The 22,155-nt window shown below is 31.7% G+C and overlaps 2 protein-coding genes across 2 annotated transcripts; both read left to right on the top strand.

Moving 5' to 3' along the window:
* The first annotated feature begins 7,304 nt into the window (after positions 1-7,304).
* Positions 7,305-12,486, top strand: LOC133175976 (sulfotransferase 2A8-like). The gene is made up of 5 exons (XM_061311137.1): positions 7,305-7,474; positions 9,605-9,919; positions 10,017-10,120; positions 10,241-10,388; positions 11,395-12,486. The coding sequence occupies exons 1-5, from the start codon at positions 7,321-7,323 to the stop codon at positions 11,502-11,504; spliced, it is 831 nt and encodes a 276-aa protein (XP_061167121.1). The 5' UTR covers positions 7,305-7,320; the 3' UTR covers positions 11,505-12,486.
* A 3,570-nt stretch (positions 12,487-16,056) lies between these two features.
* LOC133175679 (sulfotransferase 1A1-like) lies at positions 16,057-21,630 on the top strand. The gene is made up of 3 exons (XM_061310787.1): positions 16,057-16,198; positions 18,635-18,958; positions 21,509-21,630. The coding sequence occupies exons 1-3, from the start codon at positions 16,057-16,059 to the stop codon at positions 21,628-21,630; spliced, it is 588 nt and encodes a 195-aa protein (XP_061166771.1).
* Positions 21,631-22,155: the final 525 nt, after the last annotated feature.

Here is a 22,155-nt window from a genome sequence, read left to right as displayed (position 1 = left end):
TGATTCGAGAAAACACGGAACTCTGAAAACAGAGGAGGAATGAGGTGCCACGGGGTGCTGGGAATTACCTGTCTACCGATCCCACCTGTCATATACTCTTTGTCTTGATGGTGTCATTTGAAAATCCGTAGCGTACACAACATAACCTAATTATAAGATATGTGTGAAGACCATCATTCAGCATTCAGCTTAATGATAACGACCTAACAGAAAAATCCTTGCTTTCTAGTCATTGAAAAAAAGAATTCTCCTATTTGTAAAGAATTTTTAAAAAAATCATTTGTGCATCAAAATTTGAAATTTTCATTTCTTATAACCAATTTGGTTGAACATGATGAAAATTAATGCAATTTTGATAAGGAAACCATTGGCTGAATGCTATCGTGCCCCGCCTTCAAAATTCATGTCTGGACACAACTCACAATCTGACAAAAAAATTCCTAGAGTTTTTACAAGATCTATAGGAATAGGATACTGATCCTTCGGCTCAAATAATGACCTCAGTTCTTCCAGTTACATAAATAAAGGAAATTAATGGAAAATTAGCCATTCCATTAGAAACCCTAAATATGTTGCAGTGTCAGCTTTTCCTCTTTTGAGTTGCGACCCAATATAGGCTTCCAGAATGACCCAATTTCTTGGAGGAGTTCTTACGTAAGGGTAATTATAATTCATATTCAAAATTTGTTCTAAACAATTTAAAAATCGATACCTTTTAACCTTGATATTCTTTTTAATTAACTTTATTTTCTTTTGGAAAGAAAAACTTTAACGAATGTCTAATTTCTTATTTGATCATTATTTAGTATTTTTCAGAATTTTTCCAAATGGAGTGTGATGCCATCAATTGTGCTTTATCCATACATCTTGTTTTGGTTTTCAATTTTCTTATTAAAAAAATTAATTTCAATGTAAAAAAAAAAAAAAAGAGTGTGAAGGAATTACGAGTGTTGTATAATTCTTTGATGAGATATGATTGATTGATTGTTTGTTGTTTAATGTCCCGTCGAGAATTTTTTACTCATATAGAGATGTCACCATTTACCTGTGAAGGGCTTCAAATTTAGACCTTTACTTGGCACTCAGGGCCATTGAGCAGTGAGGGTTCTTTATCGTGCCAACGCCTACCGTTACACGGGGCCTCGGTTTTTAAAGTCTCATCCGAAGGACCGGCGACTGCAAAGCGCTTGGCGAAGGAACAGTTGCTACCTAATTTTTATCGACTTAGGTCAGTCGCGGCCGTGATTCGAACACACGACCTCTAGATCACGGAGCGAGCACTCTACCGACTGAGCTACCGTAACGGCTGATGAGATATGTTTCTCACTTTTTAAACAGACAGTTATTACAGAAGTTTGTTCGAACGAAAGAAAGAGTTGGAAGAGGCAGCACGAAAAAAAAAACGTAAAGATATTGATTGTTCATTATGAAGATCTTAAGAAAATATATTCAACATGTGACTTTCTGTATAAAACCCTGAGGCAACGTACTTCCAACTTTGTTGTATCTTCGTCCGATCCTACATTTCTTCAAGAAGTTTATACACAATTTTCTTTTGAATAAGTAATGGAAAGAGAAAAAGAAAGTGTATATAGTTTTATCTACAGAAAAGTTAGAACGTTCAGAGCTTTAAGTTCTGTTGATGCTTTTGTTCTTGAAAATATCAATGTTTCAAAGCTTTCCAAATTGTAGATAAAAGGAAATATTTAATGTTATGGTATATTATGTTTTCATGTTTAGCATTCATTTTAAGGTTTTTAATATCAACTCTATTAAAGTGAACAATTAAGTGGAAATACTACATTAAAAAACTGTTTTGAAAAAATTCTTTTCCTTACCGCAGGAGAGGTTGGTAACTGGAAATCAATGTTTACTGTGGAACAGAATAAGATCTTGACAAGGTCTTCAATTTAAAAATGATTCAAAGTTGAAAACAAAATGGAGCCAAATGTGTAGTAGCAGATTTTTTTATGTTCCGCGAGTCATAAATATTTTCATTGTATTTCAAACCTTAAATATTATGCTTTTTTAATTCCCAAAATCTCAGTAAAAACAAATATTATTAATATGAACATTATACGAAGCATAAAATTAAGGCGATGCATAACATTTTTGTGATACATGTAGGTAAGTAAGATAAAGAAATAAACTACGAGGGTTGTTCGGAAAGTTCGTGGACTACCGTCATAATTTTTTTTTACTCGGCGTCATGTTATATCCATATTTGAATAGGAGGCATGCGATCGAAACAAACAACCATACAAAAATATATAAGTAAGAACGTGTAATATCATTTGACATTTAATATCCCTATGACTCATTTACAATAATGCAGTTGAATGAATTACTGTTCAAAATGTCCTCCGCTGTTATAAGAATCAATTGATATCGAACATATTAAATGACACTTTTTCAGGGAAAACCTACTCGATTTTGTTGCAAGTTCTTTTGAAAGACATTAACATTGTTTCTGAGACTTACCAAGCAGAATGATTAAGAGATTTCTTATCTGTCTTACACTTCATCTGACTTTTTATTTTTCTTAATCATTTCCTTTTATTTTTTAAATTACATAAAAATCTTTGTAGAATTGTAGAAGCTATAAGATAGGAAACAACATTAGATAGAGTCAAATAAAATATCAAGCTTTAGTATGATATGTATTGAGTAAATCAAATTTACAGAATTTTTTTATGTTTTATAAAATAATAACATGTTAATAATAAAAATTTAACATGATTTCATAAAAAGCAAATCTTTCACATATGCCCTAACTAAAAATATTTTTATTACATTTTAATTTAATTGCTGTTAGATAAATAAATAATTTTTACGACTTTGAATCAATAGAAACCGGCCTACATAACAGATTATTTAGAAATGTATAGAATATACAATGTATATTATACATATCAAAAATATTTTAACATAAAATGCTTTTGTGAGCTAATTCAATGCACATTTTGGATATAAATATGTAGGCCTCCAAAGTACGATGGGACTCCAAAGCCCGATAGTCACCCCTAACTCCGATGGTCTGCACCAAACCAAGATGGTTTGACACGCCAAAATCCGATGGTGAAACAAAAACCTTTTATCACGTCATAGAACTACCGCCAAATTAAGAACCACGTCTCAACAAGGTATAGTTTTGAGTAAATACGAGTGGAAATTAAGTATTTGATCGCGTACGTTAAATAGTTAACAAGAAAACGACAAAATAAAATTGTACTAAAAGCCCTAATTTGTCTAGTGAGTGTGAGGCTAACCCTATTCTCTCAGAGATGCGAGACTAACCATAAAACTATGAAACAAGTAACTTGATTTCTTTGGTAAGCGAGACTAACCCTAATCAGTCGAATAGAATGCAAGGACTAATCCTAAGCTGTGTGCGAAGCTATCCCAACAAGTAGCCCAATAGTGTGTAAGGACTTACCTTTAATAATCAATTGGCGTGCAATGACTAACCTTTTTCAATCAAATGGCGTGCAAAGACTAGCCCTAATATTTCAGGTGGGTGCAGGCAATCAGCAAAGTCAGGAAATTGTATACAATATGTAATACTACATTATTTAAGCATTGAATTCTTATTTTTGGATGCTGTCGGTCCTATAACGCACCTGGTCGTGCCGACAAATTGAATACCCCGTTTTAGCGCGGTATGATAATTTGTCGGCAAGGCCAGATGTGTTATAGGACCGACGAGATCCAAAAATAAGAATTCAACACTTATATTTACATTCTGTAATTATTTCGTTAATCTTTATTATGAATTTAGCGCCTTTTATAACTGGTGTGCTTAATAGACGTAAGAGCCGTTTGTGACGTGAAAAGTTAAATAACGCAAATGAACATTGCTAGGGGGAAAATGACAAATTACTTTTTAAACACAAAATTGTTGTATTTTTACGTTAATTTAACAGGTAATTGTTTTTTTTTAATTAAACTGAGTCAAAACAATATACATTCTGGTGTTCCTAGAGTATTCAAAATGCATATAGTTCGTACTGTGTATTTTACCGCGCAGTGACAAGGTTTCGCGTTTTATAGAGATTTGAACGTTGTAAATTTCTAATGGATTTCATAAAGAAAATCAAACTGAATCTAAATTTTGGATTTTGAATAACGGACAACGGCATCAAGGATTGACGTCGGATTATTGTGACGTCATCAACGTTGATTGTTTCTCCGCACCTTCGCACTTTATCATGTCAGACCATTGCACTTCAGCGCAGCGCGTCTCATAGGAAACGAGCCATCGGAATTGGCTCTAACATTGGGCCTTACAAAAGATTGCTACTTAAAAAGGCGAAAAGAAAAGATGAAAAGATGAAGATAACGAATAATGATGGATAAAAAAAAAAGATGTATTTTAATGAAGTTTGTTTTAATTCATGAATGTAGTACTTGGTTGCTCCCATTTTTGCACGAGTAACACCCTAATTGCAATTACGCATGTTGCAGAACGCTTTTTTGAATCGAGTATTATTCCTGCGGAAGTATCTTCTACATGTCTGGATTAGTCATTTGTATGTTTTCAATAAGTTTTTCATGTTTCATCTTAAACTTTTCCTAAATTGTTCGTGAATGAGTTTCAATCGGGATTGTTTAAAGGCCGAGTCTATAAAGAAAAATGCCCCACAAAACGATTTACATTTAATATGTAGCAGCCTGCCATAATTTAGAAAGCACAAGCGAGTTTATCAAAAGAAATGTAGTTTCTAGTTTATAGACTTTTTGTCCTGAAACAGTCTTGATTTAAAGCTGAATAAAAATACATGGGGTCAAACAAAGAAGACAGGACCTCTCTCAACATGCGAAAACTATTAAATCAAAAGATATGTGTAATTACATATGTGTACCCTAGCGATATTGGTTCTCAAATTCAAGAAAAGGTTCTGTGAAAACTTAATTCATAATATATGATATTCGAGCACAATAGGGAGCATGCAAATTCTACAGAGTAAGTTATCAACTATGAAGATAGAAACTTCAAAATTGCAAACTTCTTCATATTTGTTGTTTGTGCCTTTGTTTAATAACAATATGTTTATTTCAAACTTGTGCATTTCCCACAAGTTTTGTTTGTAAGGATGATCATCATAACTGTATTTTAGAAGAACTTGGTTTAAAATCTGGAAATCCTGCTCATTCTCTCAGTTTTCTTTTGAGAATGAAATACTTCAAAGTGACAATTCAATCTGAATACTTTAAATATATTCCAGTCAACGAAGGTGATAAACCCTTCCTATACTTGATTCCCAAACTTCATAAAAATCCTTACAAACAAAGATATATTGCTAATAGTTCGCTACCAAGCCCCTTTACTCCTCACAAAATAAAACTACTGTGAAGGAGAAACTTCAGACGTATTGTGCTACAGCATATTCTAGAATTGGTGTAAATCGGATGGGGATTCTCAAAAACTCCAAAGTTAAAATCACATTTTTTTTTCAAAAGTAATATCAAAATGTATGGATTTTGTTAACATTACATAACCATTTCTCACGACAAATTAAAATAGGATTTTTGATGTTATAGACAATTGTCTCTTCAATAAAAAATTGAACTCAGAAATTTCATATCTTGTGATTGGTCATTAATGACATTACTTTGTTAAAAATTACTCTGATTCTACGCACAAGTGTTCTGAAGTTTATATTAGATGGATGCTGGAGTTCCTCTAGCATAGTAGTCTTTGGAGACGGGGTATTTCAACAAAAACTTGGAATTCCACCGGGCACAAATTATGCTCTTACATTAGGTAACCTGTTTTATATTCCTTTGACACAGAATTATTCAACTTTTCAACGTGAGGAGAAGAAAACACTTGCTCTGGCCTTCAATTCCACATTCACACATATCGATTTATATTTAAGTTTATCAATTAACAACTGTATCCCAGTGAACTTGAAATAGAAAGCACCACAAAGTCTGCCACATCTGTTTCATACTTGGATTTTCTACTGACTATAAACGATAAGGGCTAACTGACTATAGACGATAAGGGCCAACTAACAACTGAACTGACTTCAGCTTTTCTATCGCCAATTTTCCTTATTTATGTTGTAATATTCCTCTATCACCTGCATATGGCGTTAATATCTCCCAATGTTAGATGCTAAATAGCATGCACTGTTTTATACGATGCATGCTACTGACAGATAAGTTGAAATCGACAACTCGTAAATTCTATGTTCGTTATATTGACTTCGCTAGCACTGATAACCTACCATTGGGTCATATTTGACATGACATTTCAAACCAATTCCTAGGCATTTGTTTTTAAACTAAATTTGACTATGAATGTTCCGTCTACCAGATCAGTAAAGACGAATAGATGTAATTTATCCCAATCAGAGTTATCTCTCTTAGTATAATTACGGCCAAGCAGTAAATCATACACTGTCTTATTCTCTCAAAATAGCTTAACCTTATATGATAAAAAGAAACCAAAGAAAGATAATTTAGATGTATTATAAATGTCATTAGGAAATTGGAAGAAATAATAAACAAAAATGTAAGCAAAAAATCTATGCGTGGGTTGTTCCAGAATTGATAGTGCAAATTAACGGTAAAGTTAACACTATATAGAGAGAATAAACTTGTTTGTTACAATCAGGAAATGGGTCTACTTCACGTTCATCCTGGTGAAGTCATTTGGTTTGTTGATACCATTAGGGCGGAATGACTTCAGTCTGTGCATCCAGAACTTTCCAAGGAAAAGTTCTGGATTTCTCGATTTCTGTATCATGGAATGTAAAGTATTAGATAAGAAACCAATATTGTACAGGACGACAATAATGTAATTTTGCTTCAATTAAAACTTATATGTACTAGTAGTTCTTCCATCGCAAATATGAACAACAGAAGTTTATAAACGTTTTTTTTTTTTTCTGCCATTGTTAATTACAAAATTGCAAGAAAAATTTCCGACACCAAAGTTGTAGCTCAGATTGCCGTAAAGAATAATAGCACTTTAAGTTCAACTTATAAACATTATAAACATACGTTAATTATTAAATTAGAATGCACATTTTAGAGGGGGAACATGCTGTTTTTGTTTAATTGTACGTGCATTATTATATCACAAGTATTTGCTTGGGCGAGCAATTTTTATTGAACTCAATTATCATTTATAGACCGTGACAACTGGGTGCATTATGCATAAGATTACGCAATACAAAGACGGGCGCTTTAAAAACTATCAGTGACCTAAATCGCAATGAGATGTGAGAGAAATGTGGGTCAGGGTCAATTTAACTTTCAGTTTAGCATGTTAAATTTTGATAAAATAATACAATCCTACATGGTCCTACTATGACAACTAAGGAAAAATTAAGCGTAGATGGACTGATAGTCCCTGCTTTTAAACCACTTTTAACCTTAGAAGATGCCCGAAAACGTCTAGCAGATATTGTAAATATTCCTACCAGGAAAGATGACGTTTTCATAAGCTCGTATCCAAAGTCAGGTACGTCTTACTTGCATTCAACCGTTTGCTAAACTTTAAGATAGATTCGTATTATTTGGCAGATCTCTCATACTTCAGTCAACTGGAAGTTTGATTACAATTACTGTAATTTTGAAGCATCAGCATATATATATATATATATATATATATATATATATATATATATATATATATATATATATATATATATATATATATATATATATATATACTTTGTGTCATAAAATAGGATAAAATAATCAAAGTTTAATGTAAATTTAATGTTCAACTAGTTCATCAAATTTGACAAATTTAAATAATTTAATAAATTCTCTTATATGCCTCCTTTTATTTAAACAGTTATTAGCATGAGAATAAGAATGTATCAATATGAACTAAGAGTGCCAAAAAGTCAACTTACTGTCAATGTTCTAGTAAACTTTTCCAAATCGGAAAAATACAAATTTACACACTAGCTGCTCCTAGGTTACTAATTAGCTGAACACGCTGAAAAAGGTGGGTGAAAGGTCTTGGTGGGAAATAATTACCAATGTATTTTTTCCTTATTTAATTATTTAATGTTAAAAGTAAAGCTGTAATTTTAGAACTTAAGAAATTCCTAGACTTTAAAAACAGAGAGTTGTTTATAATTTACTTAACTACTTAATATTTAAAAAAAAACACGTTTTCATTTTAAATCAAGTTTATTATTGAAAGTTATTTTATGACTTTCAAAAGCATCTGAAAGAAAAATACTGTTAATTAAAATCAATACATAAATTGATGACTATTACAGGTTGGAAAAGAGATGAACTGGATTAATTCATTTAGACTTATTTTAGAGCTGGGTAGTGTCTTAGAAAATTAATAGATATTCAAATATTGTACCCACTCAATACTTCTAAGATAAAAAAAAAATGAAATAATAACTACATGTATGTATTGTCGACAGCATCTCATAAATCGTTTTTCATCACCAACAATATATAAATTGATATCAACTCAGAAAGAACAGGAGTGTATTGGGGGATCATATCATTAAAACTAATAATTATACAAGTCTTTCATCTGTTGTTAGCCTTGAATGTTACCCCCATCAACTCCTTAATATACTTTGTATCACTTTCTAAATATAACTTTTTTATTTTATAAAAAAAAAATTACTAAATATTAAAACATCACTAAGTTTAATATCAATATGGTTAAGTAAGAAGTTAATACAAGAATACCATGAAGTAACTCCATTTTGGTGTAGTGTTTTGGAACATTTAAAAGCCTCACTAAGTAAGGGAAATTCACCATCTAGATTCTCTAGTCTATCCCAATATAACAACATATTTTTAATGACATCAAAGTGTACATTCAATCGTCCTAGCTCAGATCTTACAGCAAAGTGGCTGCTTTTACCATGAACCATAAGTAAATGTTTGTAAAATTTAAGATGCAAAGTTTCGCCTTCTAAAATTATATATATATATTTTATTTAATGTTATATTTGAATTTCTATTAAATTTGGAAGTTGATGGATCAATAAAACCCCATAACTCTGAACTATATATATCCCTTAGAATTTAATCAGTGAAGTTTATAACATTGCTTTTATTCTGTACTACATGTTCTTGTCTGCGTTATTGCGCTGGAAAGTATACGTGCTGCTTGTATTATCTGAGCTTATTATATTTAGAAATACATGTAAATACATGTACCGAGTCAATAAATTTCAGATCTACGGTCTTCAAGAGTAGGATAACATATAAGTATCTACACTCCCTTGGATTTGATTTTTAATAATTTGTATACATTAAGGGCATGTTTTATTATATCACGGAGATGTATTGTAAAATAAACACACATCAAGATAAGATAAAAATATAGACATTATCATTATTTAGTAATATTTACAATGAAAAGTAAGGGGGAAAATCAAATCAAATTGCATTCTGAGATAAGACACTCAAAATGTGTTGACAATATATAATCCATATGATTAAATTATAATATATATATATATATATATATATATATATATATATATATATATATATATATATATATATATATATATATATATATATATATATATATATATATATATATATATATATATATATATATATATATATATGATCAATTTATTACATTTTATGAAAGGAAACCATTGGCTCAATGCAATTGTGCCTCGTTTACTGAATTCCTCTTTGGACACCAGCCACAGGATGTCAAATCAATTCCTCGAATTAATATCAGATCTACATGAGCTTCAAAATGCACCTTCTCCTCGAATAATGACCTCCCACCTTCCATATCGATACCTTCCAAAAGAAAATAATGGTAAAATTTTCCACTCCATTCGAAACCCCAAAGATGTTGCAGTGTCCGCTTTTCACCATTACACAACAGACCCAATGGTCAAAGACTACGTACATCCTGACTGGGCCCATTTTTTGGATGATTTCTTACGTGGTGGTGAGTCCATTTCTTCTCTTTCGATTCTAGGTACTTGATTTTTTCCATTCAAAAATGAAGCATCACATTTAAATTCACTTCATTATATTCAACACAGAGTGTTACTATGGAAGTTGGTTTGAACGAGAGAAAGAATGGAAAGAGGCAGCACGAGAAAATCCCGGAAAGATATTGATTGTTTATTATGAAGATCTTAAGAAAGTATGTTCAATAAGTAACTATCGGTATAAACATACTAAGGTGAACCAAAATGTACTCAATACTCTACATGTATTTTCTTTAAAAGATACTGAAACTAAATTGTTTTATTGTATATTTAAGAATGGTATGGAGACGATGCAACAGATATCGAATTTTCTAGGAACCTCGTCCGATCCTACATTTCTTCAAGCTGTTTATGATGATTGTTCCTTTGAAAAAGTAAAGGAAAGAGAAAAGGGGAAACCATGGGAGTTTATCTACAGAAAAGGTAGAATAAACTTATATACCTTTGAAGAGAGGTTTAATAGTCACCTCCTTCAGTGAAATCGGAAGGAGGTTATATAATATCGATTGTATTTGTTTTTCTTACTTCAGGATGTAAATGCAGTAGCATGATATCTGATCAGATTTTAATGACTGTTTATTACAGGTTTTTGCAAGCAAATATATTTTCTAACATTTTTTTAAATCCCTGTCTTTAAATTCATCCAAGCAAATTGAAAAAAAAATGAAAAAGAAATTCTGAAAATAATGTCCATTATATTTCTTTTTGTAAAGTTTGAAGGGGAAAATGTTTATTATTTTTCTTTTCTTGTTTACGAAATAGGGCAAGCAAAATATTATATATAGATAGATTTTTCAAAAGTTGCATATCCAAGATTTTTTGATATTGCAATTGAAGTAGGTCAAGTTACAACAGTGATAAGAATAAAGTAGTTATTGACAAGATATCGGCGATAAGAAGTCTAGAGATCAATATCCACTTTGATTAAAAAATTCTCTGACTTTACTAGCAGAAGTCAAGATCCTTTTTCATTCTTACATGTTTATGACTAAATGTCATATTAGAAAATGAATATACATTGTTAATGTATTAGGTCTATTTTTCAGCTTTGTTCCATGCGAGGGGAAATCTATTCTTTTCAAGAAAGCTATTTTCAATTAATATTTAAAAAACGAAGAGGAATCAATATACTTTATTCGATTATTCATCTTTTTCGAATCATTTGAAAATGTTTTATATTTGTTTTCATGAATGAGAAACTAAATAGCAAGTAAATATAAGATTTTTAATATTAGTGTGAAATGCAGGTGTTTATTAGAAAATTCCTTAAGTTCACGCAACTCACAGATCAATAAACTGAAATAACATATCCATTTACAGCCATTTCTTTTATTATAATGTTTATGCATTAAATATATGCTTATAAGAGAACAGAATGAGATTCCTCAGAATCTTATGTTGAAATGTGTTCTGAATGTATTTCCTACAGGTGAAGTGGGTGATTGGAAGTCTTTCTTTACTGTCGAACAAAGTGAGAAGCTTGAGCGTGTCTTTAACGAGAAAATGAAGGATTCCACCTTGAAGATTCAATGGAGTTAAATGCTTATAAGCAATTTCCAGATTATTGAACGATGTATCATGAGATATGTTTTGGTTTAGTTCTTTTTTAGCTAATAGTCACTGTTACTAAATGTTACATGAAACTATTTTGGAACAGAGTTATTCATGTATATCAGATAATGTGAAAATGCTCTGACCTTCCTTTCGGTACCAACATATTGGACCTCTTGGCCTTGGAGTTTGGCCCACTTTTGCAAAAAATTACCCAACCTTGGCCATAACTTTTGAACAGTTGGTACTAGGGCTCTCATACTTCACATGTGTATTCAGACCTTTCCATAGGTGTAAATATTTTGACCTTTTGACCTTGACCTTAGAGTTTGACCCACTTTAAAATAAAACTTTAACCTTGGCCATAACTTTTGAACAGTTGGTACTAAGACATTCAAATATCACAGGTATTTTCCTTGTGATAAGACCTTCCTTTGGATATCAACAATTTTGACCTTTTGACCTTGGAGTTTGACCAACTTTTAAAAACTTTAACCTTCGCCATAACTTTTGACAGTTGGTGCAAGGACATTTACTAGTATACTTTGCATGTGTATTTCTTATGTCAAGGTCTTCACCTCCATACCATTAATTTGACCCCTTGACCTTGACCTTGGAATTTAACCCACTGATAGAAAATATTAACCTTGACCATTACTTTTAAATGGTTGATGCTTGGACTTTCATATTTACCAGGTATATCCAGTGACACAGGTCCTATCTTTGAGTAACAACATTTTTGATCTATTGACCTTGGACTTTTAATTGCATTGCATTTGATAAACTTTAAACTTTGTAATCAGCGGCCAAACGGGGGTATCAGTGTAACACAAACACATCTTTTTATTTCATTTTTCCTCCTAATTTACACACACACACACACCCTCACACACACCCTTACACACACACACACACCTACCCTCACCCTCACACACACACACACACACACACCCTCACACACACACACACACACACACACACACACACACACATATATATATATGTATATATATATATATATATATATATATATATATATATATATATATATATATATATATATATATATATAGTCTTTAAAAGTTTTTTGGAAGAAAAAATGGTGGAAAAATATATTAAATTCTTAGTCCAGAACATATCACTTTCATCATTATGTATTTTAGCCTTTGTTTTTAAAGCAATATGAGCTGCAACTTCGATGTTGGGAATTTTTTTTGCAAAATTGTATTTAACTTTAATTTCATTGACAGGAAATAAGAACGTTTATAAATTTCTGTTGTTCATATTTGCGATGGAAGAATTATTTTTATGCTTTGTTTGAAGCAGAATTACATCATTGCTGTCCTGCTTGATATTGATTTCTTAATTATGTAATACTATATATTCGATTGTACAGAAGTCTTTCTTCAGGAAAAAAAATTCTTTATTTAAATGAAATTGATCAAAAAGGTTTAAATTACATATGTACTTAACATTTATCAAAATAGCACATTTTAACAACAAAATTAAATTCTCAAAAATGCAGCACATATTGCAGCTCTAGATTAGATTTTCTAAATTCTGAATGGTTGCTGCTGATAACAATTGTATGAAACAGCAGTGTTTTATTCCAGGAAAAAAGAATTATGTCATCGAGAAAAATATATTGCAAATGATATTTAGCCGGTACACATGCTGCAATTTATTCCATGAGGTTAGTTGCATGGGATTAATAGCAGCGTATGTATCGACCTTTACTTTTCCGGTTATTAAAAAAAATCAATAAAATTTATCGCAAATATACATGTACTGTGAAAACAAACACAGTGGAAACTTTGTAATGAAGTAATGAAGTCGCTTCAAGATCCAGATTTGTAAGAATTATGATTCAACAACATGTTTTTGTCTTTGACCCTGGTTCAGCATTCATCAAAGACTTCTATAGTGGTCCCAGAAAATTTTTGTTTAACTTTGATCCAATATATCGGATTATTAACATTTCATATGTTTATGTTAATATTTTTATTAAATGACAATAACCTCTACTTTTTAATGATCCATACAATTTTCAGGGATATCCTCCTGTTTATTTTATATATCTCCTGTCGTTTGCTATTGTTTAAAATTACTGCTTTTGAAAACAGAAAACCTATATAAGATATGTATTAGTAAGGCATAGCTAAGGCATAAATATTTCTGAAACTGAGTATTTCGCTATGGTACAAAATACTGAAAAATGGAAGAATTCAGTTAAGGAAAAGAGATGATAGCCAAATAAACTAACATTTACAGATCAAAGAAGGCTTGAATAATTGCTCAGTAAGAACTAGGTGTAGACAAACGGGGTACTCGCCCTCCATCGTCGGTCCGCCGGCGTTGGAGGGGTAGCACGCTTTAGGTGTGCTACCTAAGGGACTTTATTATTTGTCACATTTGAAACAAAAGCAGACAGTGGAAAACCCAGTGTTACAGAAGAATCATCACCAATGCAGTTCTTGGATAATACAGATCCACAATAGATCTAGGCTTCCTGTTTTCAAAATTGCTCATTATCAAGACTAGCAATCGACAGGAAATATACATGTACAAAGTAAACGGTAAATTTTCATGAAAACGGAACATAAAATAAAAGTAGAAACTATTTTCCGTTGAAAAAAAAATTGATTTAAAAGTACCAATATTTTATTTTAAAATATTTTCAAGCATTGTTTTTTTTTTTTTTTTTAATTTTAAAAATAAAATACTTATAATGGACTTGCTCAAGTTTTTATATTTTAGTGCTCTTTTTAATACTTTTCATAATGTCAAACATCTAGATATAGCAGAGGAAACACAATACAAAATTGAACAAAGAATGCAAAAAAAGATACACTAATTAAAATAAATAGAGATTTGAGCAAATCTATTCATTTATAACTGTTAAAAAAAACTTCAGATAAATTCTGAGAACACAATACAGTACACACATGTACGTATTTCATTAAGGTCCGCTAATGACATTTTTTGTCTTTAAAAACAGTTTTAACAGTGGCCAAATCTTGTTTATTATATATAATGTTCCTAATTAACATGAGAGTTGCATACCTTAAACCATAGCTATGAAGTTGGCGAAAAATGTTTGATTTAACAGTTTTCCAGATAAAGGATATTCAATGTACAGATTAACAAATTAAAATGTACATGTCATAGCAATAGCCCCCCCCCCCCAAATCTAGCCTTTTTATCATTATAATTATTTATTTACAAATATGTGCACAAATTAATATGATTGTGCTTTATATTATCCTATTTTGTAAGTAAATACTTCGTTCCTAGAAATATGTATAATTGTCATAAAATCATCTGATCTTATTGCAAACGATGTCAATAAAGTACTGTCAAATAAGAGCACAATGATAAGCTATTGAAGGTACAAGTGACTGTCTAACAATAATAAATAACTCGTAACAATCGTTTGAGCACTAATCTTCTAATTATTTCTAATAAATGGACGATTAGAAAATCATAGGAATATAAAATGCAAAATTCTGGCTAGTATGTACGACACATCAACAAAGATGGCAGCGGGTTGTAAACAAGAGTATCCAGAACAAAAAATAGCGCTATTACAGTTCTTTAAGATTATAATATCTCACCCCAGTTCATGAATAATCACAAGAAAACATGTAGTTTTAAAAGGTAAGTGACCCAATTCATTAAATACTGAATTAAATTAGAAAATAGATTATTTATATATCGGCATGTGCTATAAATAGAATAAATACATGAACATGTTCTAAAAAACAGAAACCGTCTCAAAGCAATTGAAATAATTGATTTACAAAGATGCAGTAATAAATTACATAATAAAATACAGTATGACAGAGTTAAATGATGTTAAAATTTTATATTACGTGTACATTATATAGGTCTTACAATATTTAGCATGTACGATATTTAGCAGATATTAATTTTACAACAAATTAGCATAGATGTGATTTAGCACTTTCTGAAGGTGCTGGATATAAATATATATACAAATACATATATACCATTAGCAATGTACTAGATTAAGCAGAAGATTCTTTCGATATATCCATATGATTGCTGACCAATGACGGGGCTGTTAATTAAATTTATTTAGTTCTCTGCACATACATGTATAATGCTTGTTGGGTATACTGATTGGAAGAATTTTCTGTTATATATTGTAATGATAATGATTGCGAAATACAATTTGATACAGACAAACACGTTACTCCCACGACAAGGTATAAAAAATGACCTAGTACAAAAATACTTGAATCTTTGAAAGAATGCAGAGCACAGTCAACGATCACTAATGGATTGGTGAATAGGTTGACCTCTTTCGATATGTTTAGAAGTTCAAAAATATAATATTTCATAATCCTCAAAGTTCAATGTTATAAATCCAGAGGGCATCTCCTTCCTCTGCCATTTACACACTAAAACTAATACGAATCTTTGTCTTTAGAACGATCTTTGTCTGAAAATAGTAAGTATATACAACGACAACGATCAAGCAGCAGTATTGATTTCACGTCTTGGTGGCCATAGTATGATGGCGAGTAAAGAGAAGATCAGAGTTGACGGAATAATTCTGCCGGAACCACTTCAACAAGATGCCAATCAACGCCTCAGAGACATTGAAAACTTAACTATGAGGAAAGATGATGTTCTGATCAGTTCCTATCCCAAGTCAGGTAAGCCTTGTTCCAAAACTATTCGACCCAGAGTCCAAATTATGAACCTTTCCAAATTACATGTGATATAGTATTTGTTCATGACCTGATATTAATCCCAGAATTCATCCGGCACGACTGGCAGGGTATTGTAGAATATACATGGTCCTTTATTTCCCTGAAAGGATTCAATGATTATACGGATACAGTTAGGATATTCATGTAATATTTAACAGCTTAATTTAACAGCTTAATGTTGAGAGAGATAAAATGTTATTTTTAGAAACAGAAGAAAACTATGTGGAATACTAATATACGCGATCATTAAATTTTCCAGAGCGCATTTTCTCTGGTAATTACGCGAAAATAAAGTTCTCGCGAATAAAGGTGATTTAGTGTACATAATACGCAAATAAAAGCTGAAGATATAAGTTTATGTACCTCGGTCTTTTATTCAATTACAACGGAAATTTTAATGTTACACAAAAATAATCAGTCAAGGAAGAAAAGTAATGTTTTATCTCAGATCTGAGGTTAGTCTTTTGAGTTTAATTATTAAAACTATGGTTTCACTATTTGACACATACGTCAGAAACATATGGGTTACGGTGTGAAGTTTAGGGAAGCCACAATGCACGTGATGTTGAAAAGATACATTTAGAATTCAAACACACATGTGATAAGTATTTGTTCATGACCTGGCATTAATTTCAGATCACCCGGCATGACTGACGGGGTATTGTCGAAAATTATACTCTCCCTTATCTAGTTGAAAAGATTCAATGGTTATAAGGTCACTATTGAAGAAATACAATAAAAGAACACAGAGAGATGAATTAAAATTTGACGAAAAGACTCAAAATTAAATAATATTACTGTAAAAGTCTTGGGCATGATATAACCCATACAATGTTATTAAAAAAATGATAACAGAACTGATATGGTTCTTTTTTTTGTTATTTTCTTTTCTATTTGTTATTTTCCTACTAGTAGCAAAAGTAAAAGGAATATACCCAAAGGATGACTGCACTTAAGGACATGCGAAATTTGCGACAAAATAAACTTTCAAAACAACCATTTTTCTTTTCATAGCAAGAATGGTCAACATCCAATCTACAACTTTATGTAATTACGTTTAATAAAAGTGTGTATTTACGAAGTTCGAATCTGTTTTCAAAGGCAGGTGTCATCACAATTTCTTGAAACTGCGTTCGATAATGAGGACGTCCCACTTTTACTGACTTTATACATACTCAGCGCATGTTTGTCTATTGCTCTACGTTTAAGAGTAGTTGTATATTTGCATAAATAATAATGTGTCAAAAGGAGATTAATAGACAAACATGGACTCATGGTTAAAAAGAGAAAAAAACTGCTTCTTCTTACATTCGCTCTCTGTGTTGTAATTAATCATTGTGACATGTTGAATATTATAATTCACCACGTGATTTCTTACCTCAGGTAACTTTGTGAATACTAAATTCCGTCACGTGACTTGTAAGGTAGCATGTTTTGTGCTGACTAGAACATGTTCGAACATGTTAAGTCATCTGGCATTGATATAAAATCTGCTTTAATTAAATTGACGTGCTCATATTGTTAATTTCGTTTTGAAACCTTTGTCAGAATTGTATTTGTGCCATACAGAATAGAGAGGGAGATTGGAAAGAGTGATCACATTCTTTTTTTCAAACATCATGAACATGTCACTGTTATTTATCAAGTCTAATTTTAGACCCATTCTTACAATGTAAGCTCCACCTCTCATGCATATGCAATGTTCAATCAAGGGCAGGTAAGTTTAAATTCACTATATTTGGAAAGCAGTAAGAACAAAAAACATTGAATCACAGTCTAAAATCATTTTAAGATTTAAATTTGGTTCCAAATTGACAGGATTCTTTCATAAACATACAAAAGTGAAATAAGGTTGAGATATAAAAGCAACAGAAGCAACCGAAAAAAAGACCCAAAAACAGGCATAAGTGCAGTCATCCTTTAAAAAGTAAAGATATAGTTGACGCGTTGAAAAATGATTTTTTCAGGAGAAAAATTATTTTCAACTGGTACATCTAGAAATCATAAATTAAACGAGCAAGTTGAATAACAAAAATTCCATGAATAATTATCACGGAGGTAGAGATAGCACTGACGGGAAAAAAATCTGCCAGAAAAAATTAACTAGATAAAAATAGAGACTGTCCCTGGGTAACACTTAGTCTATATTATCATTAAACAAATGATTATCATAAAACACAAATTGCACGAACTCTGTTAGTGTTACTTACATCTTGATATACAACAAAATTCGATTATCACAGCACAAAAGAGTATTTGGCTTTGATTTTGGCAAAAATTTTGATGCAGACCTACAGTAAACAGTAGCCAGCCTCAGCAATTTTAATAAATAATGTTTTGAAATTATAAAACATGTATTAACATATTTTAATTTTCTAGGAAACCATTGGCTGAATGAAATCGTCCCTCGTCTTTTGCAAGGAACAGTTGAGTCTTCCCACAGGTTGATATACACTTTTTTGGAGTACGTGACCGATCTACAGGTTCTAGAATCGATGCCCTCTCCTAGAGTCATGACGTCACATCTTCCATTTCGATGTCTGCCAAAAGAACACATACAAAACAACGGGGAAATTATCCATATTATCCGAAACCCCAAAGATGTAGCCGTATCCGCTTTTCATCATTACATCAAAGGTCCATACCTTAAGGATTTTGTATCCACTGACTGGTCTGTGTTTTTGGATGAGTTCTTTCGTGGAGGTATAAGTATTACACTTTATTGAAATATAGCCTTCCCTCATAAAAAAAAGAACAACTTAGGGAAAGCATACAAGAGGAGTGTGGGAAATTCGTAAGAAATAATCAATATATGAGACCTTTAGAGACATGAAGGTACTGCACAGCATTCTACGATAAAAGGACCGCTTCAGGATATCTAACATGAAAACATAGCCTATTGAACAGTATAATTATGTAAAGGACATAGCAGTGGACTTGGAAATTGTTATCCAAAATCTGGTATCGTAAATATATCACAACAATTTCACTATATCCGCGGTCATCAGGCAATGTTACGAAATTAAATGCTTAAACAGTATTCATTTTTTTTAAATAAATCTTAATCGTAAATATATTACAACAATTTCGATATACTCGCGGTCATAAAGAAATGGTACGGAATTCGATGCGTAAACAGTAATCTTTTTTTAAATAAACCTGAAAAGGACCTATTATTTGAGTATAGCAGACACGAAGCATCAGGGGGGTGGGGGGGCTGTCCTCTTTTTTTCCAAACATAACTTTTTACTATTGAAAATGTTCATTGAAAGACCGGTTGCCTCCCCCCCCCCCCCCCCGCCGACTTGTTGTCAATTAAGAATAACGTAGTAGTGTATGAATAAAATTTGGAACATAAAAAAGTTGGAACCTTCGTACCCCTCCATCCCCACCCCACCACCAAACCACACGAAAAAGGATTCTCGAGTTTGTACCAAGTTCCCTTTTTTTATTTGCTTGTCAAATTTTTTTAAACATAAGTTGATAATTTTGTTTATCTGCCCCCCCCCCCCCCCTTTGAAAAACTTTCGAAAAAACGATGCTACGTTCCTACATGTATATAGAACGGTAAAACATGATTTTTAAAACATCGCACGAATCTGGCATCAAGTTAAAATCTCGAGGAAAAAGTCGGTATGGAAGTTAATTTTCAGCAATTAAAGTTATAATTCTTGGCAATAAATATATGTATAATCAACATTTTGTTTTAAAATATCAAAAATATTATATATTTCGAAGTTAGAAGTAAAATTCTTAAAAGAGACCACAATTTTTATCTTATTTATTTTATTATGCCGAAAAAGTATTTGATTCGCAAATTAGGTTCTGTAGTCACTTTTAGGTAAATTCCGGTGCATAGCTTGTGCAATTTAAAACAAAAAGTTACGGAAATTAATCTATTTTTCTGCGACATAATATATATGGTATGATACAAGATTCACGCATTTCATTGCGAGAAGGTTTGTTTTCTTTTAATATAGGAAAAAAATTCTATATTCCATACAATGAACTCGGAATGCTTATGCAAGTAAAACCTTCCTCTTGAAATTTGTAAAAGAGTGAAGTGGTATCGAGATTTGCAGTGGAATAGGTTTTTTTTAAACCCTACATTATGCTCATGTCAAAATTCTAACTACAGTTTTGTTAAATATACATAACCACTTATGTATGCTTAGGTTTAAAGTTGAAATCGGGCATCTAAATCAAAGGGACTATTACGATTTCAGCGGCATTCGTCAGCGACATAAAAAATCATTAAGTGACGTTTTTGAAGTATCACTGTGCATCACAACAAAATGGGTTCCGTAATGTAATGTTTTATTGATGACAACATTGAGTCATCGATATATCTCCATCTAATTTGAGTCTTATTTCATCGTAATTTACATATAAATTGTTTCAATACTTCAGTAATCTTAAGTTCCTCAATGATTTTGTACAGCTGTAGCCACGTAAATTAAGGATTCTTTTAGAATAAGATTTCACTATTTTTAGCTTACCTCAACGAAGCTAGGGGAGCTAATGTAATACCCTCAGCGTCTCAGGTTAAAGTTTTTGAAGCAGAATTCTTTTCTGACAAGTACATCCATGACCGGTCGGCAGGGGACGCTCACTCCTCCATGGCACCTAACCCACCTCTGATGTCTTATAGGTCCATATTTCCTCTGCTCCTAGTTTGTTATGTTTAATGGACTTTTGAGCTCGAATACTGTTCGTTATCTCCACATACTTCATTGATCAGAGTTGCATGGATAATGTTTTCATTGTGTTTCATTTTACCAGTCCAGGCTTCAATTGCTGCATTTTCAGCCAAAGAATGACCAGGTACTATAAGCCCCATATTGACCAAACTTACACAGGTGATACATATATGGATATACAAAATTAGACTTGCTTCGGATGCTGGATTTGACCTACATTTTCTGGATGATTAGGTTTAAGTTTATGCAGCAGGATCAATGCAGTGTAAATTCAAGCCCTCCCAAGACCAAACTAGCTTGGATTTTGCTTCTAGTGAAGTACTCTAACAGACTTGCTTTGTATGCCAGATCCGACTAGTATTTTCTGGATGAGTGACCAGTTTAAGTTTTTAAGTTTTTGGGATAAGTCCATTCCCGAGTAACTCCAAGCCTTATCTGGACCAGTGTGGGACTTTGCCGTACTTAGAGATAACATTCGTTGAGATGAGCTGAGTAATCTTTTATTACCTGTGTTTATTCTTCTGTTATTGATTTTTCTTTTAAATGTGTAAAGAATATATTTATGGAAGCTGGTTCAAAAGAGAAAAAGAGTGGGAAGATGCAGCACTGCAACAACCAGGGATTATTTTGGTTCTTTACTATGAAGATCTGATAAAGATATGTTTGCATAACTAGTAATTCCATAAATTAGAGCAAACTTTGCAGATATTTTTAGATGTGATATATATATATATATATATATATATATATATATATATATATATATATATATATATATATATATATATATATATATATATATATATATATATATATATATATATATATATATATAAACGTTTACTTAAGAATGGGCTGGAAACGTTGACTCGCATCTCTAGTTTTCTTGGTCTGCCATCTGATCCTACTTTCCTGCAAGCTGTATACAATGAATGTTCCTTCAATGAAGTGCAAAAGAGAAGGAAGGGCACGCCTGATGAATTTATTTACAGGAAAGGTAGAATTAACAATTTAGTTATCATTCTGTAAATTGATATTTTGTCATTTTAAGAAAGTCAGACATTAGAGTCGAGCCAACAAAGATAGGAATTTAGACCGGGCATGGAGTCTGTGTTTTATGTTTTGTCCGAAAGTCTTGTGACTTAAACATTTAATGCCAGATATTAAAAAAACAGTCACTACCAAGTTTAAGGTTTCAGG

Source organism: Saccostrea echinata, unplaced genomic scaffold, assembly GCF_033153115.1.
Source record: "Saccostrea echinata isolate AGI-Se365-2 ecotype Australia unplaced genomic scaffold, CSIRO_AGI_Sech_v1 ptg000064l, whole genome shotgun sequence".
Lineage (NCBI taxonomy): Eukaryota > Metazoa > Mollusca > Bivalvia > Ostreida > Ostreidae > Saccostrea > Saccostrea echinata.
This window is presented reverse-complemented; position numbering and strand designations above follow the sequence as displayed.

Coding starts and splice junctions, on each gene's coding strand:
- LOC133175976 (XM_061311137.1), top strand. CDS start 7,321: ATGACAACTAAGGAAAAATTAAGCGTAGATGGACTGATAGTCCCTGCT. Junction 9,920..10,016: donor GGATGATTTCTTACGTGGTG/GTGAGTCCATTT, acceptor TATTCAACACAG/AGTGTTACTATGGAAGTTGG. Junction 10,121..10,240: donor ATTATGAAGATCTTAAGAAA/GTATGTTCAATA, acceptor TGTATATTTAAG/AATGGTATGGAGACGATGCA.
- LOC133175679 (XM_061310787.1), top strand. CDS start 16,057: ATGGCGAGTAAAGAGAAGATCAGAGTTGACGGAATAATTCTGCCGGAA. Junction 16,199..18,634: donor CAGTTCCTATCCCAAGTCAG/GTAAGCCTTGTT, acceptor TTAATTTTCTAG/GAAACCATTGGCTGAATGAA. Junction 18,959..21,508: donor GGATGAGTTCTTTCGTGGAG/GTATAAGTATTA, acceptor AAATGTGTAAAG/AATATATTTATGGAAGCTGG.